A 24,289-nucleotide genomic window follows, 5' to 3' on the forward strand; every position below is an offset into this window, starting at 1 on the left:
TGCTGTGCGGGTTGCTGATGGCGAAACGTCGTATGCAGGCGAAGTTTCATCCAAAGGGGACGACGGACGGACTGACAGAGAGACGAATGGGTGTGCAAATATAACTAAAGTGGACAAGGGCAACAAAAGCAATGCGACAAACGGCTGTCCTAGACCTTAATGGGAGTATGTGCGTGCGTGCACGCGGGGGATTTGCCTTTTGGTGGATACAAGGCTGGACTGAGGCGTTATTGGGAGGCTGGGTGGGTAGGTGGGTAAAATGATTGTGCAGAGATAGCGGTAAGCAGGATTTCCGGCTGATACAGTGGTGGTGATGTGGTTCTCGGCACAGGTTGCATTCGGGATAGCAACAGCGAGAATGTCCAACTCTTGATATGAATTCTTTGTGGTGATGATGATGATGATGATGGAATCTAGTCTAGCAGTTGCAGTAGTGGGCTCCTATTGGCTGTCCAGTGAGGCCGTTGCATGGGTATCTTGAAGAGAATACGAAAAAACCAAAGGGGTGTTCCTCCTGCTGCTCAATCATCCAACTCGATAACATCGAGGGCATCGGTCAAGTCCTTGACACCCTTTGAGGTGTCCGATTGGCTCCTCTTCGCTTTCATCTCCCGATACTCCTTCCCCACCAGCTCCATGATGACTGCATGGCTCTTGCCTGCATTCTCACTCTTGATCCTGTTGAAGTTGGCCTTCATAAAGATGTGGTATTCGCTCGTTTGGCCTTGTCTGGGCACTGGCTTCGTTTGCAGAAGCTGCGACTTGCAGATTCCACATCGGGATTTGGCCAGGTTAATTGACTTGGAGTGGCGTTTGTACTCGTGGCTGCAGCCCGTGCAAGTCCAGATGTACTTGTAGTCGATGATGTAAGAGTGCTTCGTCGTGACCTCGATATTGCGATGGGCAAAGGCCCGAGAGACTTTGGCTCCCCTGCAGCTCATGTCAGCAAGTCGGGGATGTAGCGGCTTTCGGTTGCTCACAACATACCACGCTTTGAACTGGGCACCATGGGGGTTATCTTTGACGCCACTGATCATGTAATTGGCAAGATGGCAATACTCGTGGGCAAGGGTATTGACCATTTTGTCTGTCGTGTGTGGTTAGGAGCGGCAATTTCCAGGAATGGGTCGAATTCTTACCCTCGTCATCGACAACCTTGTCCGCCAACTCGATGAAGACAATATGTTTGGTACCCTTTGTTTTCCAGTTGGCCCTCCCGGCCGTCTGGTTGAGGGTCTTGCTCCAAACAAGTTTGATTCCGCCACTTTCAGCAGTCATTTGCGAAATCTTGCCCTGTGTCATGACCTGGTCGAGTTCATTGAGAAATTCTTCAGCCAACTTGTGTTTGCGTTCTTCAAAAAGCTTGCGTTCCAGAACGACATTCTTGTCCTTTTTGATAGGACTAGTCTTTTGGGGCGACGTGCTCGTGCCAGCGGTGGGCTTTTTGCGTGGCGAGTGCTGGTCGTTCCAATCGTTGACCACGTCGGCAGCCCAAAAAGCGTCCAAGCTTTCCCGGTGAGGCGGAGTTGGTATCCTGATATTTTTGGAAGGAGATTTGAGTTTCACGGGGCTCTTGGGCGGGGGAGGGGTTGAAGAGCGGATAGACTTGGATGCCTCTGGGACCTTGTATGGAGATTTTCTCCTTGGAGGTGAGCTTGAGAACGTTAGCTGTGGTTGAGATGGTTTCACAGAAGCCATCTTACTATCTGAGGATGGCATCATTGTCTGCAGAGGAGGAGCTTGATGGCCTGTCATTGGGACTTGGCCGCGCCAGAGATACAGGTACCAGGGGTTTCTTGAAAATGTCGTCGAGCCCAGGAGCTGGTGCTGGGTCTCGCAAGTCTTTTTTGGCAAAAAGGCGCCTTCTTGGAGAGTCTAGAATTGGATCACTTTCGAAAATGTCCTTTGCAGGCTGCTGGATGGGAACTTTGCGAATCGGCTTGAGGACGGGCAGGTCAGAGTCAGATTCCGAGCCAGACTCCGAGTCGTCTACAGAAGATGCATCGGCTTCGTCACCGCACCAAATGCTTTGTTCGACGTCTTCCGAGTCATCTGATGGATCCGGAGAGCGTTGATCGTTGAAGACTTCTTCTGCATCTGAATGGTCTTGGCTGCGATAGTTGACACGTGCAGCAGCAGCTCTTTTCGGAGTGCGCTTGATGGTGGTGTCACAATCTTTGACGGAGTCGGTATGTTTCCTCAGCGGCGTGGGCCTGGATTCTTCGGCAGTCGCATCCAACAGGGGTCTGGAACCAAAGGTCGAGCGATTCAGCACCCGCTGACGGGCCGGGGCCTGGTCACTCTTGCTTTTCGGGACAAGCGTTGGGGTGTTTGCGCGGGCGGGATGGGTAGGCGCGGGACGTGGACGTGGGCGTTGGAGCAGCTGGGCCAGGCTGGGGAGATTGTCCTCGTCGCTCGAATCGACATTGGCGCGAGCCATGTGGTTCGGGAAAGGCGATAGATAGGAATGACAGTTCCAGGTGTAACTTGGCGTGGTGGTGCTGTGGTGAGCAGACGGGACGGATGGTGTTGGCCGATTTTTTGCGGGAAGCGAAGCATTGGTTGACTGAATCCTTGTCGATAGTTGCCAAGGCAACACGGCGCACTGGCCTCCTGCCGGTTTGGGACGGCGACGGCGACGGCGACGGCGACGGCTACGGCTGGCTGACGTAGGTACAGTACAGTAGGTACCTACATAGGCTGCTGCAGCACAGCAGCTGCCCGCAGACAACAGAAGGAAGCACAGGCACAGACACAGACACAACCATGTACGACAGAAACAGGGTGCACCTCAGGGTCACAAGTCAGCCACTGGTTCAGCAATGGTGCCACAATCAACGGCCTTCGGAGACGCGTCCCATCTCAATCCCCATAGCTGAGACGGGGGCCCCGCAGAAGCTGAAGCTGCAGAATGAATGTGCGCAAAGGCCCTGAAGCTGGAGACGAAACGGCGGCCAGAAAAAAACAACAAGATCAAGTCTTGGCGTGGACCGACCGAGGGGAGATAAGGGACAAGTGCGAGAGGGAGCGAAGGGAGTAGTACATGTACGCTAATGTAGGGAGTGACAGGCGCGGCGGGAGCGTCTGCAGGTCGAGATGATCAAACGTCGGTACGGTGCGGCGGGCCACTTGACGGCGGCAGAAAGATTCCAGGTGCGGCGGTGGAGAATTGGCCAAGAAGGCGGCCTGGCCCTGAGGAATGAAGTGCCTCGTCAGAAGCATTGGGATGGGCAGAGCTGCAAAGGGGCAGACGGGACTGGGTCTGGAGAGGACAGCTGACGATGAAACACACGCGTCAACTGGCAGCGTCTGCGGCGATGTGCAGCTCCACCTGCCAAAAAGCACGCGCCGTGGCTGGAGTGACGACGACGACGACGACGACGACCACTGAGGTGACCACCGGTGGCGACGTGGCCTTGCGGTGGGTGATGGATGTGGGTTTGTCGTCGTCTCGTTGCCCGCCGCCAGGGGCACGCAAGGATTCCTGGCCCAGACGATCCAAATGCTCCAAATTACCATGTCATGAAACCGCGCACTGCCCTATTCCCTACTGCCCTTTCCAGCCCTTATAACGTCCAATCCCGTGCCCGTCCACTGCCTTGGCCCTCCACACTCTGCGACGTCAAGGTATTTTTGTCTAGCACATCACCGCGACAAACCACACTCGTTCTCTCCTCATCGTCTTCCTCCTCTCGCTTTCGCCCTGTCCTTCGCTCGTCGCTCTTTAGCGCTTGATTCTTGCCCTTCTCACAACCATGCCCGAAAACTACCGCGACCAGTACACCCCCAAGCCCCTCACCGACGTCTTCACCCATGACACCGACATCGACCGCCGCCAATGCAAGCGCGTCGTGCCCATGAAGGTCCTCTGTCTGGGCCTGGGGCGTACCGGCACTGCTTGTGAGTCCTCAGCGCTTCCCGCGCCTGCATACCACACTTCCGACTAACCTCGGATTTAATCCGACAGCCCTCCGAGATGCCCTCAAGGAACTCGGTCTGAACGACACCTACCACATGATGTCCGTCAGCGTTGAGAACCCTCCCGATGCTCTCTTCTGGATGGATGCCCTGCGCGCCAAGTATGACGGAGTCGGCTCCTTTGGCCGCGAGGAATGGGACCAACTCCTCGGCCACTGCCAGGTTCGCAGCCTTGCCCGCACCCCCATTTCAACAACCGCCTGCTAACCGTGCTGCAGTCTGTATGCGATTGGCCTGCCATTGCATTTGTCAAGGAGCTGGTCGAGGCCTACCCCGAGGCCAAGGTGATTCTAACCACCCGCGACGTCGACTCTTGGCACGCGTAAGTCGATGCCCTGTCGCTCCAAACAAGTGGGCTGGAACATTGAAACTGACGCGTCATGTAGCTCGACCCTCAAGACTGTCGACTGGCGGGCAAACGACCCCGAGCTCAAGATGGTTGGCAAGTGGGACTGGGGCGCGGGCCTCTACCAGCCCATGCTCCACAAGTTCTGGACCAACTTCTTCAAGGGCGACTTCAAGAAGCACGGCAAGCAAGTCTTCATTGACCACTACGCCGACGTCCGCGCGCTGGTGCCGCCCGAGAGGCTGCTTGAGTACCGCATGGGCCAGGGCTGGGAGCCGCTCTGCGACTTCCTCGAAGTGCCCGTTCCCGACAAGAAGTTCCCGCACACCAACGACACGGACGGCTTCGTCGAGCGTTGCCGCGGCCGCAACAGGGCGCAAATGATGAACGTAGCTCTCCGGGCGCTGGTCGTCGGTGGTGGCGTTGCGGCAACGGTCCTGGCATCGACCATGACGCTGCACAAGTTCTTTGGCCACCGGCTGCTGGCCGGCCACTAAGCGGTGGCTGACGACCTACCGTACCTAGACGCTACCGTTTAGAAGTTTGCATCACCGCGAGCATCGTTTTTGGGTTTGACGGCATTCCATCTGCATTTGGCCTAGAGCGGGAATTGGGCATCATGTGCACTTTCTTTTAATCACCATCATCATATTTCTCATCATCAAAATAGGCGAATTGGGAGTTGGCGGGCATAGAGAACGACGGGTTCTTGATCATTCTGGGCACGAGTTTCGGAGCATTCAGACGTCTGATGACGACGCAGACAGAGATTGGAGGACGGGCAGGGACTGGCTGGCATGGGCAGAGTCCCAGTTGGTGGTTGCGCTGCGCTGTACAGTTTCCATACCTGAGGTACCTACATAGGCGAGAATCACAAGCATTCAACATTCCAAGATCAGATACCAAGAGGGCACAAGGCATCGGCTACGTACCAGCCGCCTCTCAAGTGTCGCACCAGGATTTCCGCGGCAAACGTGGCGTGCGGCGAAACACGGTGGCCACGGACAGAGGTCGAAACAAAAAGGGATCCGATGTTTGGACGACGGGATTGGGGGCCAAGTGGGGCGGGCGGCAAACACCAGACAAGATGGCGCGCGCGATCAACATTTGCTCCTGCACGACGAGAGACAGTCGGTTGGCGTTGGCATTCGTTGGATGGTCCCCTGAAGATACATAGATGTGCCCTTCGGTTCGTTCTCCCAGGGTCGGGTCAAGCATCCCCAGACCAAGGGATTGCGATTGACGGGCCGCCGCCCACTAGTCCAGCTCAGCAACCAACGAGGCCTCCCAAATCTTTTGGTCCCCCCTCGGCCCTCGCCCCCCCATCCATTCCCCCCGACTCGCCCCGAGCGTCAGACTGCCGTGTGGTGGACTGCAGTCGCTCCGAACGCGCCCTGCCGTGAGGTGGCCCGTCTCCCTCTGGACCTGAGGTGGCCGCCGAGGGCGTGGGACGTGGGTGGGGACACACCATTTATTATTATTGCGCGCGAAGCTGTGCGCTGCGGCCACGGTTGCGTTGTACGTCAGTAACGGACTACTCATCACGCGCACTCCCAGGTCCCCTCAATTTCAGCCGCGCGTCATCCGGCGCGTACCGTTCCTAGACCTACGGTGCTCTTTTTTGCTCAGTGGCTTGTAAACTCTCCTCCACATTTCACCAACACCACCACCGCCTCCGCCGCTAGCTCCCGCCGCCGCGCCGCCATACCTCACTCTCTCTCCCCTCCCTGCCTCCCTCCCTCCCTCTCTCTACACATTACTTCGCTTCCCCCTTCGCTCCGCCTGGCCGCGGGAACTGCGCGTGGTGCTGCAAGGTACTCGAGTACTTGGTCCTCACCACGCCACGCCGCCTTTTCTCGACCATCGTTTTTGCTTGCAGACAATGGCGCTGTTTGAGCCTAGTCTTTCCCGTCACTCGTTTGCCTTTCTTTGCATAGCGTTTCTTTCCACCTTTGCCTCGGCCGACCTCAACAACGACACGTCGCCCACCTCTTTCTTCCACACTGTAAGTTTGCTGCCTCTCTGCATCGTGTGCGCCGCCTCTAATCCGCGCCTTCCAGAGACCGGAGCTCCACGCGCCGATAATACATTTTGACGTACTATGGCCCGACTTTGTCTCCCCGGGCTACATCTTTCTCGCGCCGTATCGCAACATCGATCCCGGCCCGTACATTTACGATAATTATGGCGTGCGTACCCACCATTGAACGAGACCTACCGGTACAAAAGCTTCGACGTGAGGTCGAATGGCTAATGGTTGCACGCGCAGAACCTCGTCTGGTCCGGAGCTGGATTCATGGGCCCCATGGTTGGCCACGCGCCCCGAGTTTGCAACTACCAGGGAAGAGACCACCTCTGCTTCTACCAGGGAGAGCAGTACCAGGGCTTCGCGCGCGGACACGGCCTCATCGTCAACGATGAATACAGGATTGTAAAAACAGTTGAGAGCGGGGGATCTGCGGCCCAGGCAGACATGCACGAATTCCGCGTGCTACCCGACGGCAAGACGGCGCTCCTCACCGTGTACCAGACGCGGCAGTACGACCTGTCTGCCTTTGGCATCGAGGCCGGCATGGGCTGGGTGGTCGACAGCGTGTTCCAGGAGGTCGACATTGAGACGGGTGACGTCGTCTTCGAATGGCGTGCTCTGGACCACATCTCGCCTAGTTTCAGCTACACCATGCCCGACACGACCGACACGTCTGGAACTGGACGATCCGCAGACCGGCCGTGGGATTACTTCCACATCAACTCGATTGACAAGAACGATGACGGCGACTACCTCATCTCGGCGCGGCACATGGCGGCCGTCTACAAGCTTTCAGGCGTCGACGGCCATGTCATGTGGGAGCTGAACGGCGCAAACCCCAGCTTCCACAACATCGACCTTCATTTTTCCAGCCAGCACCACGCCAGGTGGACAAAAGAAAACGGAACGCACACGCTTCTCACCTTGTTTGACAATGCCAGCAACAACTTCAACATTACGAATCCCTGGTCGCGCGGCATGGTTGTGGCCGTCAACCACATTGACAGGACGGCCTCGATGACCCAGGAGTGGTTGGCGCCAGATGCGGCGGGTGGGGTCCTGGCCGGATCGCAGGGCAGCATCCAGACGCTCAAGGACGACCACGTCATGATTGGGTGGGGTGACCATCCATTCTTCTCGGAGCACCTCCCCACGGGAGAAGCCGTCATGTACGGCAAGATTGCGATACCAGAATCGGGCGTCATGAACTACCGGGCCTACAAGTTCGAGTGGAAGGCGACGCCCAAGGACAACCCGGCCCTCTTCACATACTCGCGGACGGGGACGAGCGTGGCCGGCATGGTGTTTTACGTGTCATGGAACGGAGCAACCGAGGTCAAGGAGTGGAAGTTTTACGGCAGCAACACGGCCGAGGGACCGTGGGAGACGGTGGCGCGGGCCAACAAGACGGGCTTCGAGACGATGCTGCGCACCGAGACGGTCAGGTCGTTTGCCTTTGCGGAGGCCATTGACCAGGAGGGCCACGTGCTCCGGCGATCGTCGGTGAGCAAGACGTTTGTGCCGTCGGCGGCGCTCATGGCGGCGTGCGATGACTACAGCTGCCAGGTGCACCCGCCGCTGGCAGAGGGGGAGAGGATCGAGGCGATGGCGCCGTTTGTCGCTGACGGTGGGGCCAACTGGGACACGGGGCTGAAGAGCAACAAGTACTACACGCAGGCGGCCAAGACGGCGGGATCTTTCTTCCTGAGCATCGCAGGGCCGGCGGCGGTGGGGTTGGGGATTCTGCTGTTGCTGGCGATATGCCTGTACAAGCACCGGGCGATGCGGAGCGTGTCGGGGTGGCAGAGGTCGCTGCAGCAAAAGGGAGTGGATCTGCGCGAGGTGCTGAGTCCGGGTGGGGTGCGGTCGAAGCTGCTGGGGCAAAGATATCGGCGGGTGAGCGAAGGCGAAGCTGTTGCATAGTACCTAGGTAGCTCAGGTCAGGTCAAACAAGGGAGCCTCAGGCAAGCAAGGCAGGGGCTGTCGGGGGGTCAGATGGAGATTGGCTTGTGGAGAAGGATTGACAGCAATTGAAGTGATGAGAGTGATGTCATGGGGGAGTCTGTGCTACCTACCTACTGACCTCGACCGGCGTGGCCGGGGGCGTGATGGTGTTGTTGTGACAAGCCGGACGGGCAGCGTAAGTCGGCGGGACGGGCGTGGCGGCGGCGGTGGTGGTGGTGGTGGTGGTGTGGTGAGGGAGGAGGGCCGACTGGGGGCTGACGGGTCGGTGCGCGGGAGGGGAGGTGAGTCTGGCAGACCAATTGGTGGACCGAATTCAGGCGGTTGGGAATATTTTTTTTTTTTTTTGGAGTTTGAAGAGAGAGGTGGGTGGCTTGGCGGGGCGTCGAGGGCGTACGCAGCGGGAATACGTAGACGGGCCGGGGTACATGTACCTTCCGTTGGACGTGTACGTGTGGCTGAGTGTTTGTCGCCCGCTGTTGTTCTCCTGAGGGCTGAGAGCTGAGAGCTGAGGCGAGGGCGACGGAGAAAAATGTTCCTGTTACAGTATCCCAAAGTCCAGCACCGCAGGCCGTGATTGGTTTTTTGCGTGCCCGGCAGGCGTTTGTTTCAGCGGTTGACAGCGGGATTGATTTGGTTGACGCGGCCTCCTCCCCTCCCTCCCTCTTGTTCCCTGTCGCCGCCAAGACGCTCCTGAAGCAGTGACCATGGCTTCATCCCCCCCCCCGTGTCCCCACCCGGCAACCCGTCCAGCCCAGCCCAGTTCGTCAGTTCAGGTCAGGTCTGGTCTGGTCTGGTCTGGTCGGATCGTTCGTTTGCTGGTGCTTGTTCTCGTTCTACGCGCCTTCGGCTGGCCGCGTACTCCTGCTGCGTCTCTCCAGTCGTCGACTCGTCGCTGCTCTTTTCCGGATGGCCCTCCGCTCCAACCCACTCGACTCGACTCGTTCCTACTAGTTGGATCCGTATCCGCTCCAACCCACAGCCACTCCCACTCTTTACGCCCGCCCGCGCCCTCCACCATGCGCGATAGAAACCTGTCCCAAGTCCCCGCCCAGGGCGATCCTGCAGACTCGTCCACCGGCACCAACATCCGCCAGAACCGCGCCCACCAACGTCATGGTTCCGACGTCTATCGCAGAAACAGCCTGAACTTCCAGTCCAACCCCAGCAATTCCGCCTCGCACTCGCACTCCAACTCGACCTACGGCCACTCGCGCTCCGTCAGCCTCGGCCGCCTCGAAAACTACGACGATCCCGACATGTACACGCCCGTCGAGCACTCCAAGCCGCTGCCCGCGACATGGCTCAACATGCCCCACAAGGGCCAGCTGGCCGTACTCGCCATGTCGCGCCTCGTCGACTTTTTCCAAATGGCTGCCCTGCAGACCTTCATGGTCCACCAGCTCAAGAGCTTCGATCCCACATTACCAGACTCGTCCGTCGCCCACCAGGCCGGCGTCCTACAAGGCAGCTTCACCGCTGCCCAGATTGTCACCTCGGTGCTCTGGGGTCGCGTCGCCGACCAGCCATGGTGCGGAAGGAAGAGGGTCCTGCTCGTCGGCCTGGTTGGTACCTCTGTGTCCTGCATAGGCGTCGGCTTCGCCCAAACATTCCTGCAAGCCACCGTCTGGAGGATGCTGGGCGGCGCAATCAACGGCACCGTCGGCTCTGCCCGCACAATGGTCGCCGAGACTGTTGAGAAGAGATTCCATTCCCGCGCATTCCTGCTGCTTCCTCTTGCTTTCAACGTGGCCAACATTCTTGGTCCAGGTAAGTCCAACCGATTCCCCAGATTCCTTGGCATTTCCCTGACGCGGATTCCAGTCTTTAGCGGTCTGCTCGTAGAGCCCGTCGCCGCCTATCCCAAGCTCTTCGGTGTCGATGGTGTCTTTGGCGGAGCTACCGGCGTCCAGTGGATGGAACGCTACCCCTACGCCATGCCCAACGTCCTCTGCGCAATCCTTCTCCTCGCCGAGGCATTATTTGTCCATTTCTTCTTGCGCGAGACCCTGGCCAGCATTCGCAACGCCAAGGTCCCATTGCCGGGCCCCTTGGACCAATTGAAATCTTTCATCTCCAGGCTCACCTCTGGACAGCCCGCCCAGTATTCCGTCTTGGAGGACCAGTCTGACGGCCTCCTTGCCGGCGTGGATCATGATGCCATGGAAATGTCTCCGATGGGCGCCAAGTCCAGGGCGGCCAAACGTCCTCAGGTCCTCCCATTCAACCGCATTTGGACCGCCAATGTTCTCTGGGTCCTCTTATCAATCGCCATTTTCGATTTCCACATGGGGTAAGCCTGGCAACCTCTTGCGATAGCTTCGCCGCTAACTTGTCCCCTAGCGCCTTTTCCAGCCTGTGGATCGTCTTCTTGTCCACCGACAGGCCCCAGTCGGCAATCGTTGCTCGTTACGTGAAGCGCTCGAACCCCTTCATCTTCAGCGGCGGTCTTGCTTTCGAGCCTGCGGCCATTGGCTTCGCGCTCGCCGTCCTCGGTGTCGTCGGTCTTGCGCTCCAGCTCTCGATTTACCCCTGGGCCAACTCGCGCTTCGGCCTCATGCGCTGCTTCAGATACTCGCTCTTCCTCTTCCCCTTGGCCTATTTCTTGGCGCCCTACCTGGCGCTGCTTCCCTCGCAAACTCCTGCTCCGAGCCCGGCGAGCGGTTTCTGGATTTGGATCGGCATTTCGATGATCTTGACCCTGCAAGTCTCGGCGCGCACTTTTGCCCTTCCTGCCTCGATCATCCTTCTCAACAACTCAAGCCCACATCCGAGTGTGTTGGCGACCATCCACGGCATTGGCCAAAGCGTCAGCTCCACCTTCAGGACCGTCGGCCCTATTGCGGCCGGCTACTGGTACGGTGTGGGCTTGGAAAAGGGCATCGTAGGAATGGCCTGGTGGGTAGTTGCGGCGATCTCAACCATTGGTTGCGTGGCCAGTTTCTGGGTGAGAAACGGAACCGGTCATGAGATCCTTCTGCCCGGCGAAGAGCCGCCGGAGAACAGCGAGAAATAATTCTCGTCTTTGCTTTCTTCTTCTTCCTCTTCCTCTTCTTCTCTACCCTTCTGATTCATATTATCCGTTTCATTTTTCCTTGAGATTCCTTGGATGGTCGCGGTTCGTTTGCGGCGAAAATGCGTTGGCTGCGCAACTGCATTGGGACGGCGTTTTGCATCTATACCCGGCGCAGAGATTACTTTGAGATATGGCTCGAGATGTAAGTATACAGGTCGACGCAAAGAAGACGGCAGGGCTGGGAGGTTCGTTTGTTTTCGGCATGCGAGATGGATTTGGGGTTTGGTTGAATGCGAGACGGATCGACGTTGGACAGGGAGTCAGTCAGTGCTGTGTAGTCGCGTGTGTATACCGAATCGAAAGTCGAAATCCACAAGAAGCTCCCCAGACGTGCAATCGAGACGAGGCGCTCGCCGCTGTAGGGAATTGGGTCGTCTATTTAAGCTCCTTGGCTCAGTGCGACTTGAACGATGTCGCAATCAACGGCTTGCGCAGGGGCGTTGACGTGACGAGCACGACATGGGATTGGCCTCCAGTCGGTAAGCAGCCACTACCGCAGGCACGAAAATGCAGATGGTCAACGGCGCCGACTTGGCACCGCGAGTGACGTTGGTAAGGGAGGTATGTAGGTGGCAGTCCAGTGTGGCTCTCACCTGCATGCATGTCTAGTGTCGTGCTTGAGAGGCGGCGCCGCGCCGTGAGTGGTTCCGTGGTGGGTGGCTGACGTCTGGTAAATCGTACCATGGGAGAGGAGACGGACGGGAGAGTACCGTATCCAGGTAAGCAGGTAGCGAACTGACCACACTTTAAACCCGCCCTCTCTGTCTCCCTCTTCTGCCAAAGCAATTAATCATTGGCCCGTTGTCCGCCATACTATACTACTCTTGTAGCTTCAAGGCCCGGCCGCTCCCGTCCCGCCGCCGCATCGTGTCGCGTCAATTTTACCGCGTCCAACGGCCGGGACGCGAAGGCCGCTTCGACCGGGACGCAAAGGCTTATATATCGAAGGCCTGAGGACCGAGTTCCGCTGCGCTGGCGCGGTGGTGCGTCTGGTCCCGCCGCTCTAATGTAGGTCGTCGTCGGCCTAGCGTGTTCGTCTGCTTCTCTGCTTCTTGCGTTGCTCGTTGCGATCGCCGTCTATGGGATTTTTGGGACAGCCAGGGTTTCGCGTGATGGCGCTTTTCGTTCGAATGTTGGAAGACGCTTCCGCGCTACTGTGATGGTGGCGGTCGTGGTGAGCAGTTCATCGCGCGCCAGAGAGCTTTCCTTCGCGCCTCGTGTTTCTCGCCTTCGCACTGGACTCCATCCGGCGCGATTGCTTTTTCTTCCTCCTCATTCTCGTATTCTTGATCAGCGGTGGTGGAGTGGATGACGTCCACCGGGGGGGATGTCTGCATCAGATTGCGTTAGCGTGCCATGGCATCTCATGGTTGAGAGACACACATCGTTGCCCACGACCAGAATACCACAACCAAAAATCAGTCCATTTCAGCTCGTAGCGCATTCTGAGAGAATAGACAACAATTGAAAAGACCCCGCAGAAACAAGGCTGCAAAAGACACTTTGTACTTGCTTCTTATCGCATATATGATTTAAGCCGTTTTCCTGACATTAACCGTTTGATTGGTTGGGAAAATTAAAAGAGTTGCAATTTACACGCACGCCCAGCCCTTTCCCTCTTCACCCCGCCACTGTAGAAGCAGAGGTTGATTTCTAAATGTTGGTCACAGTGTTTGTTCATGTACACGTCGACCTATTTGCCTATTGAGGTCGGAGAAGACGTAGAAATGCCCGGCCGACGACAAGACTTCGTTGTACGCGAAAGCTTGATTTTCAAAAGAACATCACGAAACAAGCCGATTGAGAGAACAATTGCATTTTTCGAGTACTGAGTGTACTCCAAAGGTGCCAGAGAACGACTCTTTGTCTGATATTGATCCCCGGCTGCGCCTTTTTGTACCTTTACTACCCGATGAACTCGAAATGACCTGCTGTACCCGCCCTGGAAAGCACCCATACACCCAAAGCGAAGCTCTTTTCCATCACCGCTCTATGAAGAACATGAAATAAAAGAGACTTGAGACTGAAACTCTACGAGCAGAAAGAAAGTGACCATGCTCGCGCGAGAAAATGCTTCTAGGCCACAAGCTTCTCGGAAGAGAGAGAGAGGGAGAGAGAGAAAAGGGGAGGAAAAGGAATAAGGCCAAGACCAGCAAGTGTGGAGAAAACTAAATGTGAGAGCTCATCCAAGACCAGTCTTGGACGTCTTCACGACGTGCATCACCGGCTGGAGAATGCCCTTGTTGTCGACCGCTCCCAGACCCATGCCAGCACTCCAGCCCATCTTTTCCAGCATGGCGCGGCCCTTGTTTTCAGAACCAATCTCAGGCGCAGACGCACCCACGACTTCACCGTCACGATACGAAGCAGCTCCGTACTTCCCGCCACCGCCACCGCCACCGCCAGCTCCTCCTCCACCACGGCCTGCCCTTTTGCCCGCACCACCTTTGTCGCCGCGGGGGAGGAAGCGACGTTGGAACCTGGAGGTGATCTTTGAGAAGGCATAGTCGTTCATTGGTACCGTCCGCGAAGTCTTGACCAGGGTCGTGAAACGCTTGTTTCCTGATCCGACGGACTTGGAATTCAAGTTCAAAGCAGACCCGATTTGGTGAAGAATCGCGCGCTGATGTTTGTCCATGGGAGGGAACGGTCGGCTTTGGGCCGAAGAGCCTAGGAACACACGCAGTTCGTCCCTGATTTCCTCGAAGGTCATTCCTGAATCGTACTTGGCGCTCAAGTCCGGCTTGAATTTGTTCTTCTTGCCCAAGAGGCCTTGAGCACGAAGTTCTTCGCGTTCCTGCTTGCGGTTCCGCTTGCGCTCCCGGTCTTTCTCCCAAGTGGACTTTAGATTGAGAGCCAGTTCATCGTCGGAGAGCTCGAAAGGCAGGTTGGCCTTTTTGCCCTTTTGTTTCTTCCTGAGGCTGGGACGTTCCCAGTCCATGACATCGAAGCCGTTGTAAGGGTCTTGGTCGAGAACATCAGCCATGAGGCTTGCAGATGGGAAATGATCTTTGCGCTTTCCCTTGGTGTCCTTCCTCCTAGACGAACGAAGCATGGCCTCGAGCTGCTCTTCCACATCGTCTCCATCGTCGGCGTCGTCGGCGTCGACGCCATCGAATAGACAGAGGTCGTCTGCTCCCAAGCCGAGCTCTTCTTGCTTTGCGAGGAGTCTTGCGATATGCTCATCGCTCATCTTCTCAATACGTCTCTCGATGAGGTCCGCTTCATCCTCGAATTCGGTTTCGTCGTCGTCGTCGTCGTCGTCGTCATCGTCCTCATCCTCGTCCTCATCCTCGTCCTCGTCCTCCTCTTCCTCGCTTGCATCCGACCAGCTGTCGTCACTGGTCTCGTTTCCTAATTTGATGTTCTTCACATTCTCTTCATAAGCCGTGACCACCAGCTTGTCATCTTCCTCGGTAACGCTGTCCACGGATATCCACCGGGCTTCGTCATCTGTCGTCTTTTCAAACACGACCAGGTATTGGATGCCACTCGAACGTTCTCTCTTTCGAAGAACTCGAGCGATTTTTCCAATCATCTCAGAAGAGGTACTTAGCTGATCAAAGTCTTGCAAGTCAGGTGAGTCCCAGTCGCTCTTGTGGGGGTTCGGCAGAACATTCTCCTGAATGCCGGCCGACTCTGCAGACGACTCTACGAACCAGTCGCCACCGTCGCCTTCTCCCAATGGCCTGCGATTGATGGATGCGATGACATACTGATCCTCATCGGACACATCGTTCTCTTGGGCCCTAATGTTCTCGAGATAGTCGGCGATTGCTTCATCATCCGACGCCACTCTTGAGTTCCATCTCTTGACCGGCTTCTTGGCCTTTTCTTTGTTTGGTATAGCACCTGAGGATGATTCGTTTGTCGATGCTGCAGGAGTGTTGATGGCCGGAGTGTTACTTTGAACGGGATCCGCGATGGTGCGGACTTGGTTGCGACCTTTGAAAAGGACAACTTCTTCGCTAGAGTCGGACGGCGTCGGTGAAGGACTACGAATGACTGGAGGCGGCAGGCCAGTTTTAATTGTGGTGTTGGAGCCATTTGTGTCCTCGAAAAATAGAGAAACCGGGGGTGCTAGTGCTGGTGCTGAGTCTTCATGCTCCGGGGGCGCTTTTGCCGGTTCGTTTGCGCCGAGCTTCATTTGAGCCATCGCATTCTCTGAACGCGCAACTGCATCGGAGAGTGAATCATTTTCTTGTACGGTCGTCTTTTCGGGCAAGGAGCCAGCCAGGTGTCCTCCGCTAACAAAGGTAACAGGCCTGTGGCGAATTGAAGCTTCGGTGGCCCACATGCGATCGCGACCGCGGGTCTCTGTATTGCGAGCGACATCTCTCATAGAAAATGAGCCGGCTGGAATAGATGTCAGTACGAAAGACACTGAGACTTTAAGTCATAGAGGGCAGACCATTGGCGGCAGTAGAAGGCGGTACGTATGAATTTCTGAGATTTCCTCTGGAACGGCTGGACCCTCGGGGTGGTCCTCCACCTCTTCGTCCGCGCTTAGCCATGTCCAAGGATAGGCGTGAGCGTGGACTGCTATGCGAAGAATTGGAATGGGCAAAGTCGAGCGGTGCTTGATGGAGTGGAGCAGGGAGATGTTGAAGCGGGCGGCGGGAAGACGAGGTCGTCATGGCTCAAGCCAGTGCGTATCGATAAGGGCACGCCTGACTCGGCGCACCTTGCACCTTGCAAAAGCATTTGACGAACTGCTCACGCGTCACTGGCTGTTGACTATTCTCGCCATGGACGCTGGTTCCTTGTTGGGAGATGTTGAAGCGTTGAATCAAAAAAAGAGCTGACTTCTTCCACGTCTTCATCTAAGATGGCGAGCCGCATGTTTGTCCACCCCGCGCTGGCCCGTCGAACGGCGAGCCGCAGCCCGGACGACGACGACGACCAGTGTCCGGGGTCAGCTGTCCCCCGGCACCTCGCCGCCTTGTCCACCTCCACCACCTCCGCTTCCATCGCAGTGACAACCATTCTTCCTGCCACCCTATTGCAGCTTCCACTCCTTCACCTCCTCTTGCGCCTATCGCCTTTTGGCTGGTATGCCACCCTGTTGAAGAGCCTCACCCACCTCACCATGGCCAACGACCTCGGCCGCTACAGCAAGCGCATCGTCCAGTACTTCTGGGACCCCATCCCAACAAACGACGACGACGCCCCCATCTGGTGTCTGGGGAGGCGCTACGACTCGAAGCCAAGTGCCTCGCAACCCCCACTCGAGGAACCCGCGCAAACAGCCCCATCGGCACTTTCGACTTCGCATGGTTCTACGACATCATCACGGTCAGTCGGCGACGATGCCACAAGCCGAAACAGCAGCGATGAGGGCGTTGTCGTGCAAAGTGCCGACGCTCAGGATGCAGACGCCGCCGGAAGCTGGCCTCCTCAATTCTTGGATGATTTCGAGGCCCGAATCTGGCTCACGTACCGCTCCAACTTCGACCCCATTCCAAAGTCGCAGGACCCCAAGGCGGCAGCCTCTATGAGCTTTAGCGTGCGTCTGAAGAGCCAGTTGACCAACCAGTCTGGATTTTCCTCCGATACTGGCTGGGGTTGCATGATTAGATCAGGGCAAAGTCTACTGGCCAACGCTCTACAAGTACTCAAGCTCGGCAGAGGTATGGGACTCACTCCGTAGATAAAGTCATGTCTGACCATATCACCTAGACTGGCGCCGAGGGCAAGCATTAGAGGATGAACGCCCTCTGCTTTCCTTATTTGCAGACGATCCAAAGGCTCCCTTTTCCATCCACAAGTTTGTAGAGCATGGCGCCGCGGCCTGCGGCAAGCATCCCGGAGAATGGTTCGGTCCCTCCGCAACTGCAAGATGCATACAGTAAGCAGCACCCTTGTTGGGAAACATACCCAGATGTCTAATGATTGCAGAGCCTTGACCGACAACTACGCCGAAGCCGGTCTTAGAGTTTACATTACCGGCGACGGCTCAGACGTGTACGAAGACAGTCTCATGAGAATAGCAAAGGACAGCAACGGCGTCTTTCAGCCCACGCTAGTCCTCGTTGGCATCCGACTTGGCATTGATCGTGTAACTCCCGTTTACTGGGAGGCTCTCAAAGCATCATTGCAGCTTTCTCAGTCGATTGGCATAGCCGGGTATTTTGCCATTTTGCCAGCTTCTTTTCGGCAGCGATGCGTTACTGACAGATTGCAGTGGTCGACCGTCGGCATCTCATTATTTCGTTGGCACCCAGGACTCGCACTTCTTTTACTTGGATCCTCACAATACCCGACCTTTTTTGCCCCTGCATTCCGATGTTTCCAAATACACCGCTGAAGACATTGACTCATGCCACACGCGGCGCCTGCGGCGGCTCCACATCAAGGAGATGGATCCGTCGATGTTGATTGCATTTCTGATTCGAGACGAATCGGACTGGAGCAGCTGGAGAAAGGCCGTGACTGAGGTGCACGGCAAACCGGTCATTCATGTTGCCGATTCGGAGCCAGTCATCCACGGTGGCCAAGAGCGGGAGGGCGCCATCGACGAAGTAGAAGCATTCGATGACGAAGACGGGGGTTTGCAGTGAGCGAAGACTTTTGCGTTTGGCGTTCTTGGTTTTGAATTTAGTATACCACCGTCGCCGACTCAGAAATGGAGGGAATCGAAACCCGTGTCCCAAGGTTCGTCGTGCAGCTCGACGTGATTGCGCATGTGGTTTGCTATTCGTGGCTGATACCGCTGGTTGGCGCTGAAATCTGGCCTCAGCGAATCATCGCCGAAGCGGGTTGAAAACGGCAAGCCGGGTCAGTAGATTCCCAAGAAGCCTGTCAAATCAGTGTCACCCGAATCCACAAACACAAGAAGTGATATGAAGCAGAAGTTGTGAAGTACCGATTCCTTTCGGACTGTTTGTCTCCGAGGAGCGTAATGTACAGCGCGAGTGATATCTGAAATCCATGAGTCCGTAAAGCCTGTGTGAATACCGGGCTTGAAAATGAAGCAAGCCATCCCATGATCGCATTAAAAGAAACCGTGAACACCGTCCCCGAAACCAACCCGCCCTGAAGAGATCAAATCAGGGATCATCACCGATTTCCATCCATCGAGTAACACCAGATCCGAAGAAAGCCGCTTATTTGGTCGACGAAGAGTACTTGGTGACGGCCTTGGTACCCTCAGAGACGGCGTGCTTGGCCAGCTCACCGGGCAGGATCAACCTGACGCTGGAATGGGGTTAGCGCGAGCTGGGTGGATTGGAAGGATGTGTGCGACGTACGAGGTCTGGATCTCGCGGGACGAGATGGTGGACTTCTTGTTGTAAGCGGCAAGCTTGGAAGCTTCGGTGGCGACGCGCTCGAAAATGTCTACATTTCGCATCAGCGTGGGAGTCCAAAACAAAAAATGGCGTTCGAGACGCGAAGTTGACACGTACCGTTGACGAAGGAGTTGAGGATGGACATGGCACGGTTGGAGATACCAGTGTCGGGATGGACCTGCTTGAGGACTAGATTGCAAAAACGCGTCAGAATCGAGTCAAATCGCGAAAGCGGACGCGTCGGATCTCACCCTTGTAGATGTAGGAGGAGTAGGTCTCCTTCCTGGACTTGGTGCGCTTCTTCTTGTCGCCAGAGGGAGCGGCAGTCTTCTTGCCGGCCTCCTTCTTCTCAGCAGGAGCCTTGCCAGCGGGGGCCTTGCCGCCGGTGGTGGGAGTCTTCTGGGCCTTGGGGGGCATTTTTGCGGATTGGAGTGGTTGATTGGGTCGGGAGAAGCAGACGATAAGCTGAAAGGCTTGCAAAGGTAGCGGCGAGCGGCGGCAGTGGTATAGCAGTACGGGGTGGTGGGTGGATGGAAGAGAAACAGAGGTGACGGCGTCGTCGCGCGGGCGGGCGTGTCTTTAAAGGCGGGCGAGTGATCGGGCGGGCGCAGCGACCCAGTCGCGTCTGCGGCCTGTCGGGCAGCCGGCGCTATAACGCTATTCCGCTTCAAGCCGCTGACAGGCTGCATCCGGGCCAGTGCGCCCTGCGCAAGTGGTCGCCGTCGCCCGGCCGAGTCGCCCTCTCGCGCGCCTGTGATTCGTGATTGCGAGCCCATCATATAAGGTCTGTCCGCGCCCGCCAACCCATCGCCGTCCTCTTCCCTCCCACCCGTCTCTCGCAACCACCCACGCCCGTCGCCGCTCCATCGCCAGCTATCCGCTCCACTCTTCTTCCACTTCCCCACAAACCCCAATCCCCAACTTCCCAACCGCAAAAATGACTGGTGGCAAGTCCGGCGGCAAGGCCAGCGGCTCCAAGTCCAACGCGCAGTCGTACGTCGCCCGACGCGTCTCCATCCTCGCTCTCCTTCTGACCTGATTCTTCCAGGCGCTCCTCCAAGGCCGGTCTCGCGTTCCCCGTCGGCCGTGTCCACCGTCTCTTGAGGAAGGGCAACTACGCCCAGCGTGTCGGTGCCGGTACGTGTTCCATCTCCCGTCGTCGCTGGTTTCAAATTCTGACTTGGCCTTCAGGCGCTCCCGTCTACCTCGCTGCCGTCCTCGAGTACCTCGCTGCTGAAATCCTCGAGCTGGCTGGCAACGCTGCCCGTGACAACAAGAAGACCCGTATCATCCCCCGTCACCTTCAGCTTGCCATCCGCAACGATGAGGAGTTGAACAAGCTTCTCGGCCACGTCACCATCGCCCAGGGTGGTGTTCTGCCCAACATTCACCAGAGTGCGTCCTCTCCGGCCTGTCTTTTCGCCATTTTCCGTACTGACTGTTTCCAGACCTGCTGCCCAAGAAGACGGCCAAGCCCGGCAAGGGCGGTCCCAGCCAGGAGCTTTAAGCGCTTTCCATCACGTTCTGATCTGCTTTTTCAGGCGCGGGTACGGTGGTTTCTTATGACTATGGGGTTTCGGCATGGGTTCTGGGTTTCACGGCTACGGCTCTGAGGACTGCAATAGGGCAGTTTGCTGTACATTACATCCACGGTTCTGGATGAAATATCACGAGTTAACACTTCACCCAATTTCTCGACCTGCAATCAGTGGCACTCTTTGACGCAAATGACCCCGGATCCCCACAGCAACACTTTGAAATGGGGACTTGACGACAATCGGTGGAGCCAGCATTTCTCGCTAGCAGTACGTCAGTAAAACCGAGGAAATCGTGCGGCTCATTATGAACGATGTGGTTCTAATTTGCGCACTCGACGCGTCGCAAAAGCTGGGGGATTGGATCTGATCTCTGAAATCCGGGGTAGTATCCACTACAAGCAAGTACTTGGGCGTTGGATGGGTTGGGTGGATTCTACGCAACAGTCGCGACAGGGCCGCCTGTGGTGGTCGGTCGGGCTTGTTGTGCCAAACTCTAGCGCGTCGCTCTCAACTCTCGGCATTTCTCCTGGGATGATGGAATGATGCCCAAAATGCTGTTGATGGGCTTCCATACGCTCTTGTAATATAACGCTCATTGAAGTGCCAACAGAAACAATCCCGTGCCTCTCTCGTCTTCGTCGCCAAGTCTATCAACCGACCCTGAACTTGGTCAGGAGCTTCTCAAAGTTCCATCTTCGGGGGAGCTGTTGTCTGATGAGCGCGCGTATCCAGGGCAAAGGGTCGATTGGCTTACGGTCCAGGATTGGAGCAGGGACATTGCGTTCGTATTTTGAGCCTGTGAGACGTGAGTACGAGTACTTGGATCCGGTGCAGGCAGCCTCACCGCCAGGCGCCGTGGGTGGGACGTATGGATCCGGGTGCTTCCAGTGCTCGAGAAGGTCCTCGGTTTCCTTGAGCAAGTCCTACGAACAAATGGTCAGAGAAGCTGCGCAATGACCCAATTGGGAATGTATCACCTTGATCAGTCGAGGGTCCGACACGGTCTTCTTGTCTTCGAATAGGGAGCGAATGTAGAGGGCCTGTCCTCTCCAGAGGTGCCGATGCACCGCCCAGCTAAGGGACAGCTTCAAGGAGCGGCGGTAGAGGGAGCTGATGGCGTGTCAGCGGAGATGGCCAAGAGCGCGAGGCGCATTGCGAACCAAACGGCGGATTTGGAGGCCATTGTGCTTGTGCGAGACGGGAGCGGGGGGCGGCCGAATCGCGGAGGTTGGTGGTGGTGATGATGGCGATGGTGGAGGTGCTGATGTTGGGGCTCCAGTGATTGGCGTCCTGTCCTGGCTGTCCCGCGTGGCCCGCACCTCAGTGCCGGGGTAGCCGCTGGAGTAAGGTACCAGTACGGTACGGTACATGTAGCCGGCCCGACATAAATCCACGCCGCTCGGACGGCCTTGTTTCTTGTGGCCGGTGCCGCAGCTCCTGTCATCGGGTAGAACCGGCAATTACATTATTCGCGCTGGAAATCCCTCGGCGCTGACAGGCCCTTGAGCACAAACGAGCGGGTCTGCTTCCGTCACTGTCTTCTCTTCACGACGCCGCAAGTGTCAACTTGAGCCTCTGCTTCTTCAACTTTCCCCTCCTCTTCCCCTTCCCCCCTCCCCCTCTCCTCTCCGACATCTCCCATCCCGATCGTTGTGGCTATTGGGGTAGCCTTGGATCCGCTCAACTCGTCGTTTTGCATTCAGCCTGTCACTGCTGACCCCGCCATTGCCCAAGTTGCTGCGCAGTTTGCCGCGAGAAAAACATCTTCGCCTCTTCACCATGTTCCGCCGCGTCCTCGCTACCTCGGCCAAGTTTGCCGTCACCTACCCTCGCCGTTCGCATCGTCTGCCGCTGGCCCTTTTCCCCCAGTATCGCACCTATGCCTCGCAGATTGTCAAGGTCCCCGAAATGGCCGAGTCCATTACCGAGGGTACCCTGAAGCAGTTCAACAAGAAGGTTGGCGACTACGTCGAGGCTGACGAGGAAATCGCGACCATCGAGACGGACAAGATCGACGTGTCCGTCAACGCGCCCGAAGCCGGCACCATTGCCGAGCTGCTCGTCAATGAGGAGGACACTGTTACCGTGGGCCAGGATCTGCTCAAGCTCGAGGCTGGCGGTGCCCCGCCCAAGGAGGAAAAGGCAAAGGAGGAGCCCAAGGAGCCTGCGCCTGCGGATCAGGGCAAGCCCGCGGAGGAGAGCAAGCAAGAAAAGCCAAAGCCCGCGGAGGAGGCCAAGAAGCCAGAGCCCCCGGCGCAAGAATCCAAGCCCAAGCCAAAGCCTCAGGAATCGAAGCCTACTCCCCCCAAGGAGGAGTCCAAGACCGAATCGCCCTACGGCTCCCGCGGCGAGCGTCGTGTAAGTTTGGAAACACGGAGCTTCGGGAATGTCCTTCCAGGGCCCGTTGTGTACTGATCTTTCTTCTGTACAGGTCAAGATGAACCGCATGCGTCTCCGTATCGCCGAGCGCTTGAAGCAGTCGCAAAACACTGCGGCCTCGTTGACCACCTTCAATGAAGTCGACATGTCCTCGTTGATGGAGTTCAGGAAGCTCTACAAGGACGAGGTGCTCGACAAGAAGGGCGTCAAGCTCGGCTTCATGAGCGCGTTCTCCCAGGCTTGCGTTTTGGCCATGAGGGACGTACCCGCGGTCAACGCCTCGATCGAGGGTCCCAATGGCGGAGACACCATTGTGTACCGCGACTACGTTGACATCAGCGTTGCTGTGGCGACTGAGAAGGGTCTTGTCACTCCCGTTGTGCGCAACGCGGAGACTAGGGACATGGTCGGTATCGAGAAGGAGATTGCAGAGTTGGGCAAGAAGGCACGGGACGGCAAGCTGACTCTCGAGGACATGGCTGGCGGCACTTTCACCATCAGCAACGTACGTTTAAACGATGATTGATCCCCTCCTCGGGTGTGTTGAGCTGACTTTACTCTAGGGTGGCGTGTTTGGTTCTCTGTATGGCACTCCGATCATCAACCTGCCTCAAACTGGTAAGTCCCCCATATATCTAGATTCGGAAATCCTGCAAATCTGACGCGATGCACGTGTAGCTGTCCTTGGCCTGCACGCCATCAAGCAGAGGCCCATTGCGGTCAATGGAAAGGTGGAAATCCGCCCCATGATGTACCTAGCGCTCACCTATGACCACCGTCTCCTTGACGGTAGGGAGGCTGTCACTTTCTTGGTCAAGATTAAGGAGTACATCGAGGACCCTCGCCGCATGCTCATCGCTTGAGCTCGTAGGAAGCATAGTAATCAATCCTAGATAGTCCTGGTGGGTAGGTTTTCTATAGATGTATAAATTTCCTAAGCCTAATAAATGCATTTAAAATTTATAAATTAACTTAAAAAAAAAAACTTTTTATCTACTAGTAAGAGTTTAAATTCTATACTAATAGAATATAACTATATAAGAAGATATATATATATTATATAGTAGTAATTAATACTAAGTAGATAAGATATTTAGCTAATTATTAATAATTATAATATAGAGTAGTTTAATAGTACCTAGTAGAGTAGGTCTTATAGACTACTAATAATTAATAGATAAGAAGTAAGAGTAGTTTTTTATTATATACACTATAGTATATATAAGTTATATTTTATAGTATTTAGCACTTAGTATTTACTACTTATATATATACTAGCTATTTCTAGCTAGCTAGAGAGTAGATAGTTATTCTATATAGGCTATATAATAACTACTCTTACTCCTTACTTATTAATTATTAGTAGTCTATATTAATTTACTCTACTAGGTACTATAATACTATTAATAAGTCTCTTACTACTTATAAGAGGATAAGACTTATTATCTATCCCTTACTAATAAGTTTTCTTACTTTAATCACGCCCTATAAGGTATTAGGATAAAATACTATAGTTTTAGATATACTAGAAGTACTAGGTATTATTATTTTATAGTCTATAGTCTTAAGTAAGGTATATAAGTAGGATTCTAGGCTAAGATAGTCCTATTAGTAATAGAGATATAATATCTTATTATATTATATAGTTAATAACCTATATAATAGCTAAGAGTAGCTAGTCTACTAATAGTA

General features: G+C 55.8%; 10 protein-coding genes across 10 annotated transcripts; 6 read left to right on the top strand and 4 right to left on the bottom strand.

The window, feature by feature from the left end:
• Positions 1-269: 269 nt before the first annotated feature.
• J3D65DRAFT_249376 (SprT-like family-domain-containing protein) lies at positions 270-2,654 on the bottom strand. The gene is made up of 4 exons (XM_066794786.1): positions 1,704-2,654; positions 1,140-1,654; positions 988-1,087; positions 270-930 (listed from the first exon to the last, which is right to left on the bottom strand). Exons 1-4 carry the CDS (start codon positions 2,438-2,440, stop codon positions 522-524), a joined length of 1,761 nt encoding a protein of 586 aa, XP_066657627.1. The 5' UTR covers positions 2,441-2,654; the 3' UTR covers positions 270-521.
• An 888-nt stretch (positions 2,655-3,542) lies between these two features.
• J3D65DRAFT_616211 (P-loop containing nucleoside triphosphate hydrolase protein) lies at positions 3,543-5,217 on the top strand. The gene is made up of 4 exons (XM_066799422.1): positions 3,543-3,900; positions 3,968-4,140; positions 4,197-4,300; positions 4,365-5,217. Exons 1-4 carry the CDS (start codon positions 3,756-3,758, stop codon positions 4,819-4,821), a joined length of 879 nt encoding a protein of 292 aa, XP_066657628.1. The 5' UTR covers positions 3,543-3,755; the 3' UTR covers positions 4,822-5,217.
• Positions 5,218-5,985: 768 nt separating this feature from the next.
• Positions 5,986-8,525, top strand: J3D65DRAFT_616217 (ASST-domain-containing protein). Its single transcript, XM_066799423.1, has 3 exons — positions 5,986-6,329; positions 6,385-6,513; positions 6,594-8,525. The coding sequence occupies exons 1-3, from the start codon at positions 6,207-6,209 to the stop codon at positions 8,274-8,276; spliced, it is 1,935 nt and encodes a 644-aa protein (XP_066657629.1). The 5' UTR covers positions 5,986-6,206; the 3' UTR covers positions 8,277-8,525.
• Positions 8,526-9,058: 533 nt separating this feature from the next.
• On the top strand, positions 9,059-11,708 carry J3D65DRAFT_616222 (major facilitator superfamily domain-containing protein). The gene is made up of 3 exons (XM_066799424.1): positions 9,059-10,085; positions 10,140-10,608; positions 10,659-11,708. Exons 1-3 carry the CDS (start codon positions 9,335-9,337, stop codon positions 11,329-11,331), a joined length of 1,893 nt encoding a protein of 630 aa, XP_066657630.1. The 5' UTR covers positions 9,059-9,334; the 3' UTR covers positions 11,332-11,708.
• A 1,865-nt stretch (positions 11,709-13,573) lies between these two features.
• Positions 13,574-15,987, bottom strand: J3D65DRAFT_585029 (uncharacterized protein; the record flags this gene model as incomplete). Its single annotated transcript, XM_066797746.1, has 3 exons — positions 15,803-15,987; positions 14,765-15,747; positions 13,574-14,704 (listed from the first exon to the last, which is right to left on the bottom strand). The coding sequence occupies exons 1-3, from the start codon at positions 15,903-15,905 to the stop codon at positions 13,574-13,576; spliced, it is 2,217 nt and encodes a 738-aa protein (XP_066657631.1). The 5' UTR covers positions 15,906-15,987.
• Positions 15,988-16,130: 143 nt separating this feature from the next.
• J3D65DRAFT_616228 (uncharacterized protein) lies at positions 16,131-18,253 on the top strand. The gene is made up of 4 exons (XM_066799425.1): positions 16,131-17,021; positions 17,071-17,239; positions 17,290-17,517; positions 17,576-18,253. Exons 1-4 carry the CDS (start codon positions 16,220-16,222, stop codon positions 17,949-17,951), a joined length of 1,575 nt encoding a protein of 524 aa, XP_066657632.1. The 5' UTR covers positions 16,131-16,219; the 3' UTR covers positions 17,952-18,253.
• Positions 18,237-19,206, bottom strand: J3D65DRAFT_616230 (histone-fold-containing protein). Its single transcript, XM_066799426.1, has 4 exons — positions 18,932-19,206; positions 18,798-18,869; positions 18,642-18,729; positions 18,237-18,588 (listed from the first exon to the last, which is right to left on the bottom strand). The coding sequence occupies exons 1-4, from the start codon at positions 19,095-19,097 to the stop codon at positions 18,498-18,500; spliced, it is 417 nt and encodes a 138-aa protein (XP_066657633.1). The 5' UTR covers positions 19,098-19,206; the 3' UTR covers positions 18,237-18,497.
• Positions 19,207-19,453: 247 nt separating this feature from the next.
• Positions 19,454-20,360, top strand: J3D65DRAFT_616234 (histone H2A). Its single transcript, XM_066799427.1, has 4 exons — positions 19,454-19,673; positions 19,729-19,817; positions 19,872-20,075; positions 20,129-20,360. Exons 1-4 carry the CDS (start codon positions 19,618-19,620, stop codon positions 20,185-20,187), a joined length of 408 nt encoding a protein of 135 aa, XP_066657634.1. The 5' UTR covers positions 19,454-19,617; the 3' UTR covers positions 20,188-20,360.
• Positions 20,361-20,423: 63 nt separating this feature from the next.
• J3D65DRAFT_249828 (uncharacterized protein) lies at positions 20,424-21,586 on the bottom strand. The gene is made up of 4 exons (XM_066794788.1): positions 21,379-21,586; positions 21,196-21,328; positions 21,063-21,141; positions 20,424-21,014 (listed from the first exon to the last, which is right to left on the bottom strand). Exons 1-4 carry the CDS (start codon positions 21,399-21,401, stop codon positions 20,869-20,871), a joined length of 381 nt encoding a protein of 126 aa, XP_066657635.1. The 5' UTR covers positions 21,402-21,586; the 3' UTR covers positions 20,424-20,868.
• Positions 21,587-21,678: 92 nt separating this feature from the next.
• On the top strand, positions 21,679-23,549 carry J3D65DRAFT_616242 (2-oxoacid dehydrogenase acyltransferase). The gene is made up of 4 exons (XM_066799428.1): positions 21,679-22,576; positions 22,650-23,102; positions 23,161-23,215; positions 23,276-23,549. Exons 1-4 carry the CDS (start codon positions 21,998-22,000, stop codon positions 23,458-23,460), a joined length of 1,272 nt encoding a protein of 423 aa, XP_066657636.1. The 5' UTR covers positions 21,679-21,997; the 3' UTR covers positions 23,461-23,549.
• The last annotated feature ends 740 nt before the right edge of the window (positions 23,550-24,289 follow it).

This window comes from Phyllosticta citribraziliensis (genome assembly GCF_038025025.1).
Source record: "Phyllosticta citribraziliensis strain CPC 17464 chromosome Unknown J3D65scaffold_3, whole genome shotgun sequence".
NCBI lineage: Eukaryota > Fungi > Ascomycota > Dothideomycetes > Botryosphaeriales > Phyllostictaceae > Phyllosticta > Phyllosticta citribraziliensis.

Coding starts and splice junctions, on each gene's coding strand:
- J3D65DRAFT_249376 (XM_066794786.1), bottom strand. CDS start 2,440: ATGGCTCGCGCCAATGTCGATTCGAGCGACGAGGACAATCTCCCCAGC. Junction 1,088..1,139: donor CAAGGTTGTCGATGACGAGG/GTAAGAATTCGA, acceptor CACACACGACAG/ACAAAATGGTCAATACCCTT. Junction 931..987: donor GGTGCCCAGTTCAAAGCGTG/GTATGTTGTGAG, acceptor CATGAGCTGCAG/GGGAGCCAAAGTCTCTCGGG.
- J3D65DRAFT_616211 (XM_066799422.1), top strand. CDS start 3,756: ATGCCCGAAAACTACCGCGACCAGTACACCCCCAAGCCCCTCACCGAC. Junction 3,901..3,967: donor GGGGCGTACCGGCACTGCTT/GTGAGTCCTCAG, acceptor TTAATCCGACAG/CCCTCCGAGATGCCCTCAAG. Junction 4,141..4,196: donor AACTCCTCGGCCACTGCCAG/GTTCGCAGCCTT, acceptor ACCGTGCTGCAG/TCTGTATGCGATTGGCCTGC.
- J3D65DRAFT_616217 (XM_066799423.1), top strand. CDS start 6,207: ATGGCGCTGTTTGAGCCTAGTCTTTCCCGTCACTCGTTTGCCTTTCTT. Junction 6,330..6,384: donor CCACCTCTTTCTTCCACACT/GTAAGTTTGCTG, acceptor CGCGCCTTCCAG/AGACCGGAGCTCCACGCGCC. Junction 6,514..6,593: donor ACATTTACGATAATTATGGC/GTGCGTACCCAC, acceptor TTGCACGCGCAG/AACCTCGTCTGGTCCGGAGC.
- J3D65DRAFT_616222 (XM_066799424.1), top strand. CDS start 9,335: ATGCGCGATAGAAACCTGTCCCAAGTCCCCGCCCAGGGCGATCCTGCA. Junction 10,086..10,139: donor GGCCAACATTCTTGGTCCAG/GTAAGTCCAACC, acceptor CGCGGATTCCAG/TCTTTAGCGGTCTGCTCGTA. Junction 10,609..10,658: donor ATTTTCGATTTCCACATGGG/GTAAGCCTGGCA, acceptor CTTGTCCCCTAG/CGCCTTTTCCAGCCTGTGGA.
- J3D65DRAFT_616228 (XM_066799425.1), top strand. CDS start 16,220: ATGGCGAGCCGCATGTTTGTCCACCCCGCGCTGGCCCGTCGAACGGCG. Junction 17,240..17,289: donor GCAACTGCAAGATGCATACA/GTAAGCAGCACC, acceptor TAATGATTGCAG/AGCCTTGACCGACAACTACG. Junction 17,518..17,575: donor CAGTCGATTGGCATAGCCGG/GTATTTTGCCAT, acceptor GACAGATTGCAG/TGGTCGACCGTCGGCATCTC.
- J3D65DRAFT_616230 (XM_066799426.1), bottom strand. CDS start 19,097: ATGCCCCCCAAGGCCCAGAAGACTCCCACCACCGGCGGCAAGGCCCCC. Junction 18,730..18,797: donor CCTCAACTCCTTCGTCAACG/GTACGTGTCAAC, acceptor TGCGAAATGTAG/ACATTTTCGAGCGCGTCGCC. Junction 18,589..18,641: donor TCCCGCGAGATCCAGACCTC/GTACGTCGCACA, acceptor ACCCCATTCCAG/CGTCAGGTTGATCCTGCCCG.
- J3D65DRAFT_616234 (XM_066799427.1), top strand. CDS start 19,618: ATGACTGGTGGCAAGTCCGGCGGCAAGGCCAGCGGCTCCAAGTCCAAC. Junction 19,818..19,871: donor CGCCCAGCGTGTCGGTGCCG/GTACGTGTTCCA, acceptor CTTGGCCTTCAG/GCGCTCCCGTCTACCTCGCT. Junction 20,076..20,128: donor TCTGCCCAACATTCACCAGA/GTGCGTCCTCTC, acceptor GACTGTTTCCAG/ACCTGCTGCCCAAGAAGACG.
- J3D65DRAFT_249828 (XM_066794788.1), bottom strand. CDS start 21,401: ATGGCCTCCAAATCCGCCGTTTG. Junction 21,329..21,378: donor GCCTCCAAATCCGCCGTTTG/GTTCGCAATGCG, acceptor ACACGCCATCAG/CTCCCTCTACCGCCGCTCCT. Junction 21,015..21,062: donor CCCACCCACGGCGCCTGGCG/GTGAGGCTGCCT, acceptor CACGTCTCACAG/GCTCAAAATACGAACGCAAT.
- J3D65DRAFT_616242 (XM_066799428.1), top strand. CDS start 21,998: ATGTTCCGCCGCGTCCTCGCTACCTCGGCCAAGTTTGCCGTCACCTAC. Junction 22,577..22,649: donor GCTCCCGCGGCGAGCGTCGT/GTAAGTTTGGAA, acceptor TCTTCTGTACAG/GTCAAGATGAACCGCATGCG. Junction 23,103..23,160: donor GCACTTTCACCATCAGCAAC/GTACGTTTAAAC, acceptor ACTTTACTCTAG/GGTGGCGTGTTTGGTTCTCT.